The sequence below is a fragment of the Melanotaenia boesemani genome, chromosome 15 (assembly GCF_017639745.1).
Source record: "Melanotaenia boesemani isolate fMelBoe1 chromosome 15, fMelBoe1.pri, whole genome shotgun sequence".
Lineage (NCBI taxonomy): Eukaryota > Metazoa > Chordata > Actinopteri > Atheriniformes > Melanotaeniidae > Melanotaenia > Melanotaenia boesemani.
The window spans coordinates 9,044,244-9,063,618 of NC_055696.1; the positions used below are offsets into that span (position 1 = coordinate 9,044,244).

Consider the following 19,375-nt stretch of genomic DNA (forward strand, 5'->3'; position numbering starts at 1 on the left):
TAGAAAATAATTTTTTTATATTTTCCTCTCTAATAGACACCAAAAACTGAGCTAAACTCAAACGTTAGATATTCATGTAATAATCACATAACTCTAAATAGCTGCTGACGGTTAAAGCTGCTGTTTTAGTGTATTATTTACATGGATACTGAGGAACTTTGAGCATCTTTATATTTTAATTTCAGCTCCAATGCAAAAATCTTGATTAACTGAGTGGATGTTTAGTCCCTAAATACACTCACACAGTATAAATAGATTAGCACTGCTTTGGAGCTTCAGGCAACATCAGGTTAATAGCCTTTCATAATGTTAGTATTTATATTTGCACTGGGACAAGTATCTTTTAGAAATGTGCAGCCACATGCCAATAATTTTAAAGGATGTCTAATCAGAAAACCACTTTAAAACGTACTTCAAACTGGTGTAGTGACACGGGTGATCCATGCTTGTGGTCCTAGGCATTGGGCCTTTGCCACTGTCTGCCTCTGGGGGTCCAACCCTTGGCTCTTGGGTAGTGGCTAGTTTTCCAGGTCCTGGGGGTTCCCTGGTCTTCCTCTGATCCTTGCAGGGGCCTGGTCACATTTGCATGGTCACTATTCATGCCATGAAGATGTTGCAAGAGGTTTTCTGTCTCCTTGCAGGTGTGGCGGCTGGTTGTCCGGTTTTTCCTGTTTAGATTGGTGTATACTGGTATATACTTGCCTCCTTTGAATCACAGTGTTGTTGTACTATACAAATAAACTTGCCTTGCCTTGCCTTTTTCTTCTCTTGATTGTCATATTTTTTTAATCTGTTTACGCTTTACTTTCTTTTGCCCACCCCTCTTGTCAGGTACAGTATTAGTTCATTTTCTTATAATGCATTATATTTTTTGCAGTGTAATGAGTCTCCCTGCTGGCCATCAGTAAGAATACAACTTAAAGGCTCCTTACTGTCTGCTTAATTTTTCTTCATCTCCCAAAGAAAGGGCTAAGAGACAACGCAAGAAGAAACAAGATCCAAAATGTTAAAGGTTTTTAGATGCTTTTACTTGAGTGGGAGCCAGAGTTTTACACTTGGCCTCAGTTTAGAAAATGACAGACAACACAGTAAATCAGTTTTTGTAGATTTGACCATTAAAAATAAAATAAAACAAATAAATAAAAACAAAATATAAGGGAATATTTGAATTTCATAATGTTGAAACTTCATTGCATGAAACCAAAGATGTTGAAGTACAAGAATACTGTGTGATAAAATAATAATATAAAAATGCAATAATGCATAGCAGGGCACTAATTTAATTGCTGTGACCCTTGATTTTTATGGGACAATGCAGCTCGGTGAGATTAATCTATAAATTTAAACAAATACAGAAATATTTCAACGCTTCACAGCAGCGATAACATTTGCGCATGCTCTTTGACGTCCGCGTTGGATTGAAATATCTTGACGGTGTTGTATCTTTGGCTGGACCATTTAAAAGCATGAGCATGACGTCACTGTCAGCTAATGCCCTACACGGATTAAAGATGGCGCCCTCTCACGCGCTGAGGTGCTGTAAACGGGCTTTGAATTGGGTACCTGTGCTGTTTATTAACCTGGTTGTTGGCTGGTCTTATTACGCTTACGTCGTGGAACTCTGTGTCTGTAAGTACACACAGTTTTGTTAGCTTTTTGCCGTTGTGGGGCGAATATTAGCTTGTGTTGACAGTGTCGGGGTTGCCAACTTTGATAAACGGGTTGAAGTCAGATTTAAAATCAGGCTGTACACTCCGTGCGTTGGGAAAATAACAGACCAGGGGAATATTTACCATAGATATTGTGTTTAATCATTTACATATTCATTTCCTCATGATAACAGAATTAGCAGTATCTTCTTTACCGAAAACTTTTGACTTTATCAGAATAGTTCTCATTCAATACTTGCCATTAAAAATGACAGTCACTCCTATTTATTTTTTATTAAAAAAAAGACCAACTTTTTGTGTTGTCCCAAAATTGATAATTTACAGATTAATTATTATTTGACTAATAACTGATTAGCTGTAAGAGTTCTTATAAGAATCAGCTGTAAAATTAATATAATTTAAGCATTACATATACACAAATACAATAATATATTATTGTATTTGTCACCTATAGAGTACAATAGAGACCAGACAACAATTAAACTTTTATATATATATATTTGTGTGTGTGTATGTATATATATATATATATATATATATATATATATATATATATATGTGTGTGTGTGTGTGTTTGTGTGTATGTATATATGTATATACATACAACAAAGTTAAGTAGTTGAAGTGATAACTTGAAGTGTCATCAATATGTCTGCACTGTAACCTCTGTTACCTCACATTTTGTCAGTTTTCCACGTAGCTCACTGCTTAACCTGTAAATATATTGATAGATTTAAATAGGTAATGATAAGATGTACATGCCGTGACATGAATTTCCCCCCTCTCCACGTCCGATAAATCTTTTTTTTTTTTTTTTTTTTTACAATATATTTAAGGTTGGTTCTTATCTTATTAACATTGGTGTGTGTCCTCGCTGTAGTTATGTCTGTAACTCAGTGGCTCTTGTCAGAACAGGGACATCCCTGCTGCCTAAACAAAGCTTTCTGTTATGGGTGGGTCACTGCTGGCCGTGCCAGGCTGCTGCCACATGGTGCGAGAGAGGGGGAGGTGTATTCATGCATTCTAATGTCATTCATTCACGGTTACTAATCTGTGTACATTTTTTCTGCCTTATAGATACAATCCCAAATAATGCAGAACGAAGTAAGTGATGCCTACACACACTGTTCATCTCTCCTACCAGATTATCAGTTTTGTTTAATTACATTAATGATGATGTAGATTTGTGAAAGACGGATTATGTTAGAGAAGCCTATGTAAACTCAAATCTTTTTCTTTCTCCCAACAGTCAGCTATTTGGTCATTTTTAATATTTTCTTTGGCATGTTTATATGGTCATACTGGAAAACCATCTGGTCCAAACCAGCGAACCCCTCAGTAGCAGTAAGTTAACTTTATTTGTTTCTAGGAACAAAAAAAGTTTTTCATGAGCCAGTAATATGTAATGTTTAGTAAGATGGACAGAATGATTTTGCATACACTATTTCAGTATGTAAGACTTTCTGACTGCAGTTGTCTCTCCTCCTGGCAGTTTGCTCTGCCCAGAGCAGAGAAGGAGCTGTACGAGAAGGAGCAACGAGCTGAGGTGCAACAAGAGATTCTGAAGAAAGTGGCAAAGAATTTACCTGTGTACACACGCACACCTGGAGGAGGTGAGGCTTTCACTTGAGCAGCAAGAGTCACTGTCCTCAGCTTATTTTTATTTTATACTCCCTGCTCCCATAGAGTCATCACACAGACCATCAGGGAGAACCCTGTGTAAATAGAGGAAGGATGCAGAGACTGTTGTCATCATTCAGCATGTTTGTCATGTATGCAGTTGCATAAATGTGTTGCTACATTTTATCTTCTCCTTTTAGATGAGAGTGCAGATGATATTGACAATTATTCTGTGAATACATATGCTGGTCTGTTTCCTGTTTACAGAACTGTTTCGGGGTTAATTGGACTCAGGTGCACCTTGTTTTCTCTATGGACTTACACCTAGAGAGTCCAGTAATCACCAATCATTATCTGCACATCTCAGTGTTACAGCACATATGAAAAGACACTTTATGACAGCAATAACCACTGTTGAATTTAGAATTAATGAAAGAGCTAGATGATGCCACATAAAAATATGCAGGATGTTTATAAATGGGGTTGATTGAAATGCAATGAAATGGAAAAAAAGAAATACTCCATTAACCCCTGAAGATAAATTTTTGGAAGCTAATTCATTGTATTTAAGATTGTATCTTAAAATGTTTATTTTGTTTAAATATCAGCAGCCTCACACACCCAGTGACACACCATGCTGCCTTTTCAGTGCTGTAATAATCCTGCTTTCATTTTCTCCAAATAGCTGTCAGATACTGTGATTACTGCCAAGTAATCAAACCTGACCGCTGCCATCACTGCTCAACCTGTGAAATGTGAGTGCTTTCTATGTAGATATGCTTTATAATTATAGATAAATAATAATTAGTTTTTATTTTTTCCCCAATAAGTATAGACACACTTGAACAGGATCACTCTGTTTTTGTCTTTAAAAAAATTTAACTGCTGCATCCTTATAGAAAAATTATGAGAAAAAAATCAATTTTTTTCTGTCAGATGATGAGACGAAACAGTGTTTCATCCATATTTGGTTTAATGCTGACCAACATAGATATGGATGAAAAAGTACTGACAGCATTTGTGTTTATTTCCATTTGTCCAGGTGTGTGCTGAAAATGGACCATCACTGTCCCTGGTAAGATTTTCCCATTTTACTATGCATTTAAGCTGCTCTGTATTTCATTTAGGTATTCACCTCTTAAATGAAATGCAGTGAGATGTGTATATATATATATATATATATTATAGTTTTTCTTTTTGTTTGTTTCCTTCTTGTCTTTCAGGGTGAATAACTGTGTCGGATTCTCAAACTACAAATACTTTGTTTTGTTCTTGGCCTATGCCACCCTCTATTGTGTAGTCATTTGTGCAACAGTGATCAAGTATTTCATCAAATTCTGGACCGTAAGTATAGAAACTTCCTCTTATGTATTCATTTTGCAATCCAGCTGTTTTTCATGAAAGTGATTATATTTATGTTAACACAATTGTCAGAGCAGCTTATTTTGTTTAAAAAAAATCTCTTATAAAATCAGAGATACTGCCACAAATGTCAAACAGCTTTCTTCCCGTCAACAACAAATTTAATAATAAATAAATTAAAAGGTGTAAAAAGTTAATTCAGATCACAGCCACAACAGACTGCGCGATAAGATGTCAACCAGTCTGTTCAACAAAGTGTCACTGTGGTGCACCAGTGTGTCAAGTGATCCTCAACAGCATGCACTACTTTGCATGACACAATAGCTCCTATCACTTAGTCCAACAGTGAGGTAATGAGTTTTAACAAACCACACAGGGATGATAATGGATGGTGTTTTCACATGACATGAGTTGTCCAGGGCCAAACAGCGCTGTGGAAAGAAAATGTTAGATTTCTCTAACTAATTGGACGCAGTTGTGAAGGAAGATGTCTGAGAATGAGCAGAAAAAAATAACAAAGCTAATGCTGTTTTTATTCCCCCCTCTCATAAGAAACAACTGCCCGACACAGATGCCAAATTCCACATCTTGTTTCTGTTTTTTGTGGCGGCCCTGTTCTTTATCAGCATAGTGTCGCTTCTCAGCTACCATCTATGGCTTGTAGGAAAGAACAGGACCACTATAGGTAAACACGGATCAGTGTATACTTTGATTTAGTGTCTTGTATTCAAATCTGCAACAACTTTTAATTTTTTTTATTTTTATATATTTTTTTAAATTCTTTGCAGAGGCTTTTAGGGCTCCTGTGTTCCCGAATGGTCCTGACAAAAACGGCTTTTCACTCGGCTGCAAACGAAATGTAGCTGAGGTTTTTGGAGATCGAGGAAAGTACTGGATAGTTCCTGTGTTTTCAAGGTGAGCTTAAAATGTTACCGCTAACAGTCATTTAAGCAATCACTATAAATGTTTTCTGACAAGTCTAAGGCAGATTAGCTCTGTTAGCAGCCGCATAAACTCCACATGTACCATTATCATTAGACATTTTAATAGACTGGTGGACATAAGAAAAAAAAAACACCCCTGAAAGTAAATCCAATAAGTGCAAGCATGTTTTTAAATTTTGCTTCTGTTTTTCAGTCAGGGAGATGGACATTCCTTTGTCACCAGACTGGTTCACATAGATCCTGAACAAGCAAACAGTGTCCTGCAGCCAAATGGCAAAATGCAAGTAATCTCTGTGTTTCTTTTAATTTAAATATTCAGTATTGTGTTGTTGTTTCACGTCCACTGCTCTTTGTGACTACTAGCCCCGTTAATGAAGAGACCAATCCTTGTGTGCACAATGACGAGCAACATGCAGAAGATAACAGCAAAGAGAAAAAAGGTATTTTTTTCTGAAGCCATATCTCATATTTATGTAATATTTTTTTCCTCAAAAAGCAAACATTTTTTCGTCACTGTTTTTCTTTCAGATGAAGGCCAGACAGTCACTGTGATAGTGGACAGTGAGCCCTAATGGGTATGTGTATTGTATACTACTTTTTGCAGCCCCCCTCTCTTTATTGACTGGTTTGTCCTGTGTTTATTTATGTTTTGTCGGCTGTCGCTGCAGGTCGTGTGCACATCTAAAACCAAAACAATGACGCCTTAAACCAGGAGCATCAGCACCTCCGGCAGGAGCCATCCTCCACCATCATGCTGAGTTTTAGTGCAGCCTCAAACTAAATGTTGTGAGTGCAGGTATTTAAGTAAAAAAAAAAAATATATATCCAAAGCATAACAGCAATACTGTTGTCATGACAACAGAGACTCTACAGCCACCTCGTAGACTGCACCAGTCTGGAGCAGAGGTGATTTAGGATTTTTGTCTTTGTTATTAGCCAAAGACGTTTCAGTAATGTTTGTTACTGTTGCATCTTAAAGTCTCTGGGAGCCAGCGTATGTCTTTATTGTTTAACCCCCTACACACAATAATCACCTTACACATTTGAACTAAAGATGTCTACTCTGTCAGTGTTAATGAAGCGTTTAATAATGAAACATTGAATCTGGTTACATTTGAAAGTCACTAAAGCAAGATTTATATGATTACATGGTTGATCAGTGTGTGCAGAATGTCTTACTTTTCAACTCCAGGCACAGTGCAGTTAGTAAGATCAGTGGCAAGTCGGCAAATGGTCCCAGATTTAGTTTAGTTAGCTTGTCTGAAAATGTTTGAAGCTCTTTCTGTTTACATTTTTCAGGTATTTTTCTTTTCTTGTTTTTGCATTTTATTCAATGAACATACAGATGATATAAGCTTGAACTGTGAGGGCCGAAGTCAGTTAAGTTATTAATGATATAATAATTTGAAATGAAGAAACTCAAGAAATAAAGCATATGTTATGCAGGGAATTACCATTTTTCATTGCGCTATAAATTGTTTTGTTGTGGATGTTTTTTTTATAACTCAATTTTTATTTATTTAAAATATTCAGAAGAAAAGAAGACAAAAGGAAAGTTAAACTCATGTAAAAAAGAAAGTCAGAAAGCTCAGGGGCATTTCTTCCACTGTGTCCTTGAACCCAAACCAAAACAGATAAGGAGGAATTTATATGAAAGTGGTGCGAGTGTCATTATGCGCCTCTTTGCACCTGTCATTATTTTACATCTTTTTAATGGATATGATGTTCAGCACAGCATGGGGTTAGCCTGCGTGAGCAGAGATAACAGTTATGGGTAGACTGGTTGTTTTTTTAAAAGTACTCATGGTGGTTTAATGACTGACTGAACTTGGTTTAATACACAACCAGGCAGCTTGAGCCGTTAATGTAGTTAAATCTGTAAATAACTGCTTTTTTTATTGAGAAAACCACACATTCAGAATGATCCTGAATGGTCTGTAACAATAAATGTAATGTGAGAAACTATAAGGTGTGATTCTTTATCTTTAAATACTGATGTGATGTGATTTAAGAGGAAACTTAAATAATTTATGAGGAGATTACAGATGTTTATTATAACCAGCCATTTCATTGGAAACAAAATCCAGTCAAATTAGGCGTTTGAAAAGTGGGAAAAATCTGTGATTTAATCAGTTATTTTCATGTATTTGTCTCAAAGGACCTTTGTAATAGTGAGATAGTTGGTTCAGACAGAAATTTTGGGTTCTAAAAAAAAAATTTAATTGACTAGATTTCCATATAGATCATTTAGTGGCAACCTATAGCTCTGCTATAAGGTCAAGCTTTTTTAGTTTCCTTAACTAGGTTATTGTGCAACGTGTGTGCATATTTAAATATTTCCTATAAAAACCAAAGCCACAAAGCTCCATACATAAGGAAGGAAAATTTATTTTGAAGCTCCCAAGAACTTAATAGATAGAATATTCGTTGGCTAGGGGTGTACAGTCTACTCTAGAGGCACTTATGGATGTGATGACATGGTGGAATGACCTATATAAGTTGGAAACATGACTCTTGAAGCATCAATTTAAATTTTGGGGAATTCTACAATTATCCATTCAGCATCATCGCAGCAGGAGTGCCTGTTTGTTCTTCTGCTCATCACACTTTTACACATAATGTAATTACATTTACAAGTAATAAAGTGTTCATGGAAGACATGAGCTGAGCTTACGTCTCTGACAGGAAATATATGAGCTGGAAACAGGATAAGGATTTTAATAGCCAGGAGAGTTGAATGACCTCTGTGTCTTTCAGTGCAATTGTCTTTACAATAATGCAACAAATAAAGATGTAAAAGTCAGAATACTCGGCTTTGCTGGATACTCTTTGAACCCTTTATAGTTCATAAAGAATTACCCAGGATTTTACAACGATCAACTCTCATCCTGGGGGATTACTATGTTTGCAGGTACCATGTGAGGTGTGTAAAAAGTTAATTAAAAAAAGTAACTTTTCTGCACAAAAATGTTTAAAGGATAATACATTTGGTTTGAATCTAGATATAATGCTCTGTCAACGTGCATGAGCCATAAGCTAAAAATTATTCTGATAACACATTTTGGTAGAGAATTATCAAGACTAACCATTTATTTGAGATGATGTGCACTTGTAAACACATCAGTTCTGGTTGAAATCTTGCTCTTGCTACTCAAGACCTTCAGGATTTGTATAAAGTTTATATTAATGAAACTAAAGGGTGAACTATTGTGCTTAAAGGAAACTCATTTATCTTTTCATACCCTTATATATTCACAAGAAACAACACACCCTGTCAAAGTTCACCTCTGGACACGCTCTTTATGTCTCACCCTTCAAACTCTGACCTCAGTATTTCTCAAATTACTGCGACTTAAGTCTGTGAATGAATGAGCGACAATTGGTGATGTGTTCTCGTAAACTTGAAAGGCTTTTTGTCATCCCACCTTCACTCCATCTCCGATGCCTGAAGTGTAAGGTGTGCTTGCAGTTGAATCTGCTGCTCGAATCCATCAGTTAACACTGTGATGTGAAGAAGAAGGAGGTTGTTTAAACAGATTTTTACTTTCTCAGGAAGTTGTTTTTAAAAGTATTACTGCATTTCACAAGAAGATCTACTCACTATGGAGGAATCCCTCAACAGCACCGTTGATCCGGCTTGTTTACAAGAGCCTCCACTGGCTATGGATGTGATAAGGCGTAAGTGACCCTGCGTTGATATGTGCTACTTCCTGATAAAATTTCCTTATCAGCAGCTTCAGCTAATAACAATAACAGTTCACTGAGTTCTGTCGTGCTTCAATCTGTGAGTCTGAAAATCCTTAATGATGGCACTCCTCTCTCCCTGTCTCCACTCTTTGTGATCAGAACTCGATGAGTTTGAAATTTGCCTCTACTCCATGCTCACGTTCATGTCCTGTGTGTCCCTGGTGCTGTACTTGGAGCTGTGTGTCTACATTTATAAAAAATTGCCGTGTCCCAAGAAGACAACCATCATTTGGATAAGTGGTGCAGCACCAGTAAGCATTTAGTCCTAATTACTGCTGACTGTAAACCTAAGAGATATAAACCAACATTAAATTCAGTCTAAAAACATGAGATCTGGCTGAATGAGGCAAAACATCTTAATATGAAAATGCTGCTAATTTTGGAGTTAGAGGTTCGGTCACATTACTGAATTTCTCTCTTCCAGGTAATCGCCACCATGTCTTGCTTTGGAATGTGGATTCCTCGAGCCGTCATGATCACAGACATGACATCTAACTGGTGTGTCTCTCCCTGACACTTAGATAAATGCCAAACTCACCCTAATATACAAGCCATGAAAGCTTCAAAGCCTTTGAGAATTTACTATACAATGAAGACTATCCCATAGTTTAACTGCTACACAGATCAAAGCTCAGGCTACATGGGACACCTTTTGTGACACATCTGAATAAAGTCCTGAAACAAATCCTTTGGAAATTAAATGAAAAAAGTACTTCATCATGTTATATTTGTTTAAATGTATCCTAATAGGCACCATTTCAGAGAATGAAATGTTTTCCTCTGAAGATGTCTAGAAGGGAAAAAAACGAAGTTAATATCTATGGTATCAACTGATTTATTCAGCTATTAATCAAATATTTGTAGATATTTTTCCCGTTTTCTGAGTTACTTTTCGTCCTGTCTGTAGTTACTTTGCAGTTGTGGTGTACAAGGTCTTGGTTCTGATGATCGAGGAGTTAGGAGGCAGCAACGTTTTTCTGGACCGTTTTTCCGGAACAAACTTTAGGATCAACACAGGACCCTGCTGCTGCTGCTGCCCCTGTTTACCTCGCGTGCCCATGTCACGGTAGCTTTTCATGGAGTATTACTTCTCTGTCCCTAATAATTCAAATCTGTGTTCTTAGCTGCTAATAAACACATTTTTCTTGGACTTTCTGACATTTATGTATTCATATTTTCATATTCTTCTTTTGTGTCTTTCAGCATTGACTCTACTTAATCTTGTGACGTCAAAAACTCATGTTAGTGTTTCTTTTTTATTGTATTTATTAAGACGAATGTTGTTCCTGCTGAAGCTGGGCTCTCTGCAGTATGCAATCCTAAAAACAGCACTGTCTGTCCTTGCTGTTATACTGTGGACAAACGGCAACTTTGATCTTTCTGATGTAAGTGGCTAAATGCTCCATTTAATAAATGAATGTACTAGAAAGAAAATTGAGTATAAAAAATATATTTATCTTTCTTTTAATTTCCTTTTTTAGCTGGAGATAACTGGAGCAGCCATTTGGCTTAACCCATTCATTGGTGTTCTCACCATCACCTCCCTTTGGCCTGTCGCCATCATTTTCATGAACATCAACAGCTTTCTACGCAGCCTTCGTATTATACCCAAGTATGCCATGTACCAAGTGAGTCAACACTTCATATTCCATAAGCTACAGGGATTCAATTACTTATTTCTCTGAGGGCTACTTTTGCTACCATTTGTGGGGCAAACAAAATCAATAAAAATTATACTATTATTATACTATCTGTCACATTTTACATCAATACATTGCTGATCAATAAAGGATAAACAACCAGTTTCCTCCACTTTTCAGAATCTAAATAATTTTTTTTTTTTTCTAAAAAGTTAATGTCATGAGTTCTGTTTTCTTTATGTCACATTTAAGTTTGGCTCTCTGGTCACACATTCCTAAAGTATCTTGCATAACCCACAGTGGAGTACTAGAATAAGAAAAAGGGCTTTTCTAAAAATAAATATATAAATGCTACTCCTCCAGTTCTTCGGGTATGCCACACAGTAAATACTGTATTTACTTGCATGTCTATACTGTGTAACTGAATAGTTCTTTATTTTTTCTTTAGCTAATACTTGTATTGAGTCAGCTGCAGACATCAATCATAAACATCCTGGCTTTAGATGGAACCATCGCCTGCGCTCCTCCATTTTCCTCTCAAGCTCGAGGATCCAGTAAGAAACATCTCTTTGAGCGTTTGCTGCTGATATAAGAGCTGCAACGATACAACACTGATTCCCCTTTTCTTCTCTTTCTTTCTTATGTCTCTTCTTGCAGTGTTAAGTCAGCAGATGATGATTATGGAGATGTTCATCATCAGTCTGGTCACTTGGCTTTTGTACCATCGCACATATGATCCACTTCCTTCTGAGGCACATGACAATGAGCAGAACAACACGGCTGCCCTGCAGGCTGCTCTCGTGGAGCATGATGTCTAAAAAAGACAGCGCATCAAAGCTGTTCTGTCACAGATGTTTAATGTTATGTAAGTTAGGAGATCATCAAATAATCAAACTTTAGTTTTTACCTCATTCAGCCATTCAAGTGTGGAGGCGAATGTTTACATGTCATTAATATTTTTTCTGTTGAGGAGTAGAGACAGAAATAACAGCAACAGAAATCCCTAAATTAGTGCATTAAAGGTCACACTACTTGACACTATATGAACATAATGTTTTCTTTATGCACAGTAAATATGAAGCCATTATCAGTTAGCTTAGCTTGACACAAACACAAGAAAGATATTGTTTCCTCTGAAGGCAAATAAATCTGCTTACCAGCTTCCACAACCATGCCATTCAGCAGGTTTCCATTAGTTTAAAATCTGCAGAGAGAACTTGTTATAATAATCTGTTGTGATCAAACAGGAAGTCACATGCAGGGCTTTATCTTAATCAGTGATCAAACATCATTAATATGTCGTTAATGCACTTCATATAAGTATTATTTAACAGATATGCCATTCTTATTGTTATCTCGAGAAGAGTGAAGCCTCTACAAAATACAGAATGTGCAGAAGAAGCAGGTTTATGTTTAACAAGAAAAGACTCATCAAAAGCATCTATTTATATTTGATCATGAGCTTTTGCCTGTGTGTGTGTTAGAAAAGGAGGTGTCAGTGTTGAAGTGTGATCAATGTTTTTTGTAGGAGTGTTTTTTTTATTGCTTTTATTCATATTGGTTGTATGCATAAACCTTCTGTATGCTGCAGATCTAATATCATATATTCCCTCTACTAAAGACAGTTGTACATAGTATCACCTTTTTTTAAACTACATATTTTATATAATTTCCATCCCTGCTGCAATATTTTATGCTCCCTAAAATCAGACCAATACCAAAAACAAACTAACAAAAAACTAACATTTTGAGCTTGTGTGACTCCATCATTAAACCTCCTACTGTGAGCTAACGTGTTCTGGAAAAAACAGCCAGATTTCTTCAAGGATTGCTGACCCACTTACACAGACCTATTTGGGTTAGGCAGTACATGTGGATGAGACAGCAGCTTTATTTTTATACAGTGTGCTTTTTGCAAAGCTGTGCCTGTTGTTCCCAACATAGCCACAGGAGGCCACAACTGTTCCACCTCCAAAACCTCATTTGTTAACCTTGCAATAAAAAAAATAATGCATAAACCAACAAAAAAAATTGTCATCCTTTCTTAATTTACATGGATATAGATAATAAAAATATGATTTTCTGTAAAACACCTTTGTTATTCTCTAGAAGAAATTTGCTTTTCATTGACAGTTGTTCAGGTTAATTACACTGAGCCAATGGGGTGAAAAAAAAACTTTTTCCCTTTGGAAATATCAATATTAACACTCCACATCAGCTTTTTTGTTTTTTGTTCTTTGTTTTCTTATGCACACTCAGATTGTGCTTTTTAAAGAAATATGCAGAATACTAGATAAACAACAGGAGTAAAAATGAAAATGCTGCATATAAGAGCAAACGGTAAAAATGCTAATTACCTTTCATCTTTAATGGAATAATTAGTTGCTGTTAATGAAAATGATGACGCACTGCAATAATTCAGTAACATCATGATCTTAGAAAGTTTTACTTAGAATAACAGCAAATCCACTAACATATTTTAGGTTGAATATTAAGGGAACCTAGATTGATCTGGAAGAAAGGGTTACATAAAGCCAAATAATTCAGAATTCAAAATTTGGACCTATTAATGGCGCATTTGTCTTTGCTGTTTATGTAAACACAGTCATCAGACAGAGAGGAAGAGAAAGCTGTGGTCAGGGTGGGTTGATGACAGCCCCTGGCTCTGCATTGCTGACGAAAGCTGCTTAGTTCCTCAGTTGCTATAGCAACCAGGGAGAGCAGCCAGATAAAAAAAAGAAAAAGAAAAAAAGGAGGCAAAGGGGAGGGGCTTTCAAGGGAGAAATAGAGGAGAAAGGGGTGGATGGGAAAGACAGGCAGAGGGAGGGATACAGACAACTGATAAAGAAACCCACTGAGAGAAGCAGAGCAAGAGCATAGCTACAAGCGGAGATAAAGCTCTGGATATAAATGTTCCATCCACGGGTTTTGGAATAATAACTGCAGCAAGTGAACAGGGATACAGAGAAAGGGAGAACCACAGAGGAGATGGATGTACAAACAGAAAACACGGACCCCCCACCGAATGAATCGCAGCCAAGTGGGAAAATGAGAAAAGGATTCAAGCTGTTTGGTAAACGCAAACCAGGTAACATTTTTTCTATCCGAAGCAAAGGGGATGGAAACAACAAGTCACCTGTTATCAAGAGCAAAACCTTGGATGGATTACTGGAGACTCCTGCGCCAGATTCTGAGCAGGAGGTGGACAAGGAAAAGGGACAGGAGGTGAGTCAAGGAAATATGGAGGAGGCAGAGGATGAGGCACTTGGTGAAGATGGTGTTCTGGCTGCTGCTCCTGCACGTACATCCATCTCTTCACTCAGCTCGGCTAAGTCCCTCAGTTTCCTTTCACTGCTGAGGGGGGGGCAGAAGGGGTGTGGGGGACCGCCGAGTCCACACTGTGTCTCAGCCAGTCGGTCGGCAACGTCGCGGGCTGAAAGGCCTGTTTGGTAATGTCAAGCTTCGATCAAAAGATAAAGAGGACAAGGAGGAAGCCCCTCCGAGCCCGCTTCTCATGTCATCTCGTGCCAACAGTGTGGAAATCATCAAAGAGGACCTTACCCTCACACCTAAATTCCAGCCTCGCTCTCTGGATAGCCCCGAGACAGAGAGCTCTGAGCCCGTCCATGGCTCTATAACTCACGACAGTGCAGCCACATCCCCATCAGAGATGTCATCTCCCCGTGTGACAGCAGACAACGTGAGTAGAACTAATGATCATGTGTTGCCTTTGCCCACCTCTGAACCCCCACTGGTACCTGGAGATAACAGCTTGAGCTGCTTGCTGGCAGACATCTCCTCTCTCCTAACCTTTGACTCAATCTCAGGGGGTGGAGACATCATGGCTGATGTGGAAGCAGAGTGGGGAAAGGCCAGCAGTGCTATCAGCCCTGTGGTTACTGATGTGACTCCTTTATCTACATCTCTCTTCACCAAATCAACCATCTCCTCTTCACCAGTGTCAACAGCTTTCAACACCATTGCTGCAGCAAAACCCTCCTTTGTATCCATCCCCTCATCTACCATTACCAAGCCAAGCACCAACCTCACATCGTTCACCAAATCTTCCACTTTGACTTCCCACTCTGTTAAGCTGAGTTCAGACTCTACTCCGCCCTCTGACCTTTCAGCCAGCATTAAAGTTAGTCTAACTTCTGTTCCCACCACGACAAAACCCTCCACTACTCCTGTGGCATTAGCAAGCTTTTCAGCTCCAGTGATGTCTTCTGCTTCAAAGACAACTCAATCAGCAATAAGCTCAATCTCTACTGCTGCCACAGCTCCTCCAAACACAACGCCCACTGTGGTCAAGGCTCCTTCAGTTTGTCAACCTCCTGTCTTTTCAGCTACTAAACTGGCTTCAGAGATGACACTGTCTTCTCAAAATATTGTTTCTGTAAGTAAACCAAGTCCTGTAGCTTCTTCAGCTCCTGCATCAGCTAAACCTCCAGTAGCCCATAGCCCTCCCATCCCTGTTACCAAACCTCTGCCTGTTAATCTGGATTCAGTTTGCAGTTTGAACCAGCAAAAATCTACTTCCTACAAACTTTCTCCAAGCTTAGCACCTGGAGAATCTAAAGCGCCAATGCCAGGACCAGTAACCTGTGCATTTACGACTAAGCCCTCCTCTCCTGCTTCAGATATTTCCTCCAAGATGACATCAGCACCCATGTTTACTACAATCTCAGACTCGGTATCTCCATCCCTTTCCAAGCCTACCATCACTCCCACATCAGTGACCTTAAATAACACCACTCCTTCACTTGTAAGTGTGTCAGATCCTTGTCCTTCTTCAACTTTGTTTGCCACAAATAAGATCCAGCCTAGCCCACCATCTGTTTCGCCTCCAACTTCAACCTTAGATAAGATCCCTCCTACAACTAAACCCACCAGAGCACCAATCTCTTCAGATAAGATGCCAATTTCAGTCACCACCACTCATGCTGTTTCTGCAGCATCCCCAACACCAACTACTCTGGGTCAGATCACAGTTTCATCTAAAGAATTTCCTGCTCCAACTAAAATGGAAGTTTCTCAATTCAAATCCACCCCTGCCCCTGCTCAAGCTCCTGTTACTCTAACTAAAGATCCACTTGCTCCTGTTAAAATGCAGGTCACTTCACCTGAGCCTCCAGCAGCTGCTCAGATTGTAGTTTCTGTATCAAGAGACCCAACTATTCCTGTCAAAATGCAGGCTATTCCATCTAAAGACCCTCCAGCACCTGCTCAGATCCCGATTTCGCTATCTAAAGTTCCACCAGAACCTTCCAAGCCCTCAGATTCTGCATCTAAAGATCCTCCAACTCCTGCTCAGATCCCAGCATCAGTACCTAAGGATCCTCCTGTCCCTGTTTCTATTCCAGTTTCTGCATTCAAAGCCCCCCCTGCTCCTGCTCAAATCCCAGTTTCTTTGCCTAAAACCCATTCTGCACCTATGAGTGACTCTTTCCCCACCACTTCCCCCCCTTCTCCTCCTGCACCTTTGCTAACGGAAGCTCCAATCTCTGTGAAGATGAAGGGGAGTGGACAGGCATTGGTGGATCATCAGTTGGCTTCTCTAGGTTCCACAGGTGGACAAGGAAGCCAAGCTGTGTCCACCAAAATAAAAGACCTAGCTAATGAGTCACAAGTAAGCCTCCAGGGGACCTCCAAAGAAAAGAAGCCACAACAGGTCAAAGCATCAGGGCTTAGTAAAATCCCTGTAGTAGGAGGAGGGAGAGTGGGCAAGCTACCTGTCCGGGACAGCCAAAATGCTAATGATGAACCAAGCAAGGACCCACCTACGCCTGTGTTGGAAGAGAGGCCCCATTTCAACTCACATGATGCAGGCAGCAAAGATAAAATCAGCACTATCGAAGCAAATGTGCCCACCTCAAAACACACCCAGGAGGAGAATCAGCAGCCTCAACAACCAAAAGTTCTCACCAGTTCAGCGCGTGACTCCAAGATCCCTGTAAAGCACGGCCCACAGCCTCACACTGCTTCCCAAATATCTCAGACTAAAGAACCCCCTCGCACCAAGATTCCCATCTCCAAGGTCCCCGTACGCAAGGCTGGTAGCAAACCTGCCCTGACAGGTGGCAGCACACAGATAAGGAAATAAAACAACGGACTGAAACAGATAACAATAAAGCTCGAGGCTCTGATTGCAACTTTTTTCCAAGCACCATCCTTTTTAAATTGACATTTCTATACTGCAATTTTCTCATCTCTTGACTTTACAACACCATCTGCAAGGAGTCAAGGAGGCTGACAGCACTCAAGCACAAAACATCTCTACCGGGAATGGAGCAACAGCTTGGCTCTTTGGTGCTGAGCCAACTGGACATGCACTCAGGAAAGGTTTGAGGGTCACACCTGAACACCCAGCAGCATCAGTAACTAAGGACAACCAAGCTAAAAGGACATCTGTGAACACCATCATACACACACACACACCCACACACCCACACAAACAACATAGGCGAGTGCCTTTTTGAGGGTGCTTTTCCCACAGACTCTGAATTTATTCCATCTTTTCTACAGTACTTTTAACTTTTGTTACTCCCACTTTTTGTAGGAACGCTCCACTCTTTTAATATTTCTTTCCAGCAAGTCTATTGAAAATAATCTGTCCCTTTACCTTTTATTTATGTCAGAAGATGAACCGCCAGAGCTCAACAAAGTAATGCAACAACCAAACTTACATTCCACACTTATCTCTGGATCTATGTAGCAGAAAATGTGCCATTAATTTTTGCACAAGTTATTGGACTGTACAGCTCCTGCTCATATGTAACATTATCAGATTTCACTGCACTGTTGGAGGAACTGTTGTTCAGACGGTGGAGCGGAAATGACTCTTTCCAATGAAATGGACAGTGGCCATTATGAATGGCATTATGGACATTTGAGCAAGACAGAGAAGGTGGTGAGATATGATCTCCAGCTGGCACATACTTATCCTAATCTCAATTATACTCAGATGAGAACAACATCTCTGTGTAGAGATTCATCTATGTTGTACTGTTTCTTATGTAATCAATAAAACATACTTAGCAAGATAAGATCTGTTTAAGGCATGTATTATATTCTGTTTTGTACAGTGTTTCAATTTGCAAACAGAAAAAAAGAAATATGAGCACATATAAATCATTGACTGGCTGTGTATTACTCACCATCTTACTACACTTTAGGTTCAGATTGCCCTCACAGGAGCATCATTCCAACATCATCCACACTCCAAGCTCACTGACCTGAATAATAAGCAAATCAGTGTTAGCAGAGTCCAGCCAATCAGCTGCTAGGGAAAGCACTTAACATGCATACCTTATTATCAGTAAAAAGGTTTGGGAATGTGTGCCATTGCTATTCTTAGTGTAAATAGAACTGCTGATTAACTCCCCTAAGACTGAGTGGATCATCTACTTTGGATAAGTATTTAATATCACGTCAGATAAGACCAAGCATGTAATTATCTAAACAGTGAAGGTCAGACTAATTATTTATCTGATTTATGATGCCACACAAAGACTAAAGATGCTGAAAAGGAATGCTTATATCTACAAATGAATACACTAAAAGATCAGGTTTAGGATGAAATGCTGATCTGAGTCATGGGGCAATGTTAAGAGATGTTTGGTGTTAGAAACAAGAAGTAAAAGGGTAAGAGTTGAATGTTCCTTTGATTTAAAAATAAATAAATAAATAAAATAGACTACAGAAGTAACACAAAAAGACCTCTGTGTGCTTTACGAAGCCAGGGGCTGCAAGCTGAGAAAAGACAACCATTACCAGCCTAACACGAGGATTTCACTACATCAGGTGCTGATACAGACTACAGAGAGCTAAACCATCTCCCTGAAAAAAGAACAGCCTCATCCTCAGGCTCGGTCACAACACATGTTTGCTTCTTGGTAACACCTGCAATGTGAGGTTGCAATGCATAAGAAATGGCTTGAACAGATTGTAGATGTATAATAATCCTTGTTAGAACAAGATTTAGACTTATGATAAGAAGTTTCATTGTGCTACAGTGGGATAAATAACATTATGGTCTCCATTACAGAAAACTACATGTGTTAATATGATTTCTCCAGTTATTAAGGAGGAGATGGAAACAGATTCGATGAATGCTGACTTTTGTCAGCATGCATTCACATGATTCCCAAGTGATGTGGCCTTCATGCCTATAAGTGATATTCTAACCTTGAGCGCAACACAACAAAACATGCTGGAATAAACTTTTAACCTATCCTGCATTAGCTGCCTCAGACGACCTTTGTTTGTTTATAGGTTGTGTGATTCCCTGCACGCAAGCTTGCTTTCTTTAAGGTCACCCCCTGTGCCCTAAATATGTTAAACAAATTAAAGCACCAAGAATGCACTGAGGGCACACAGGCTGTCTATAGCC

General features: G+C 38.8%; 3 protein-coding genes across 3 annotated transcripts; all 3 read left to right on the forward strand.

Moving 5' to 3' along the window:
- The first annotated feature begins 1,466 nt into the window (after window positions 1-1,466).
- Window positions 1,467-6,450, forward strand: LOC121654857 (palmitoyltransferase ZDHHC20-B-like). The gene is made up of 13 exons (XM_042009187.1): window positions 1,467-1,629; window positions 2,748-2,774; window positions 2,920-3,014; window positions 3,163-3,283; window positions 3,976-4,045; window positions 4,333-4,365; window positions 4,514-4,634; window positions 5,205-5,337; window positions 5,441-5,567; window positions 5,790-5,876; window positions 5,960-6,036; window positions 6,125-6,171; window positions 6,265-6,450. The coding sequence occupies exons 1-12, from the start codon at window positions 1,467-1,469 to the stop codon at window positions 6,166-6,168; spliced, it is 1,098 nt and encodes a 365-aa protein (XP_041865121.1). The 3' UTR covers window positions 6,169-6,171; window positions 6,265-6,450.
- A 2,748-nt stretch (window positions 6,451-9,198) lies between these two features.
- On the forward strand, window positions 9,199-11,966 carry LOC121654907 (organic solute transporter subunit alpha-like). The gene is made up of 8 exons (XM_042009265.1): window positions 9,199-9,274; window positions 9,443-9,594; window positions 9,768-9,841; window positions 10,251-10,409; window positions 10,617-10,728; window positions 10,825-10,971; window positions 11,432-11,537; window positions 11,641-11,966. Exons 1-8 carry the CDS (start codon window positions 9,199-9,201, stop codon window positions 11,799-11,801), a joined length of 987 nt encoding a protein of 328 aa, XP_041865199.1. The 3' UTR covers window positions 11,802-11,966.
- Window positions 11,967-13,704: 1,738 nt separating this feature from the next.
- On the forward strand, window positions 13,705-17,586 carry LOC121654587 (APC membrane recruitment protein 2-like). The gene is given in 2 exon segments (XM_042008796.1): window positions 13,705-14,357; window positions 14,359-17,586. Coding segments are annotated over 2 exon segments (3,114 nt in total). The 5' UTR covers window positions 13,705-13,971; the 3' UTR covers window positions 17,087-17,586.
- The last annotated feature ends 1,789 nt before the right edge of the window (window positions 17,587-19,375 follow it).

Bases quoted from the DNA above. Each gene is read 5' to 3' on its own strand.
- LOC121654857 (XM_042009187.1), top strand. From the start codon at position 1,467: ATGAGCATGACGTCACTGTCAGCTAATGCCCTACACGGATTAAAGATG. The intron at 1,630-2,747 runs GTAAGTACACAC...TCTGCCTTATAG, and splicing joins CGTCGTGGAACTCTGTGTCT to ATACAATCCCAAATAATGCA. The intron at 3,015-3,162 runs GTAAGTTAACTT...TCCTCCTGGCAG, and splicing joins CAGCGAACCCCTCAGTAGCA to TTTGCTCTGCCCAGAGCAGA.
- LOC121654907 (XM_042009265.1), top strand. From the start codon at position 9,199: ATGGAGGAATCCCTCAACAGCACCGTTGATCCGGCTTGTTTACAAGAG. The intron at 10,410-10,616 runs GTAGCTTTTCAT...GTATTTATTAAG, and splicing joins CCTCGCGTGCCCATGTCACG to ACGAATGTTGTTCCTGCTGA. The intron at 10,729-10,824 runs GTAAGTGGCTAA...TTCCTTTTTTAG, and splicing joins GCAACTTTGATCTTTCTGAT to CTGGAGATAACTGGAGCAGC.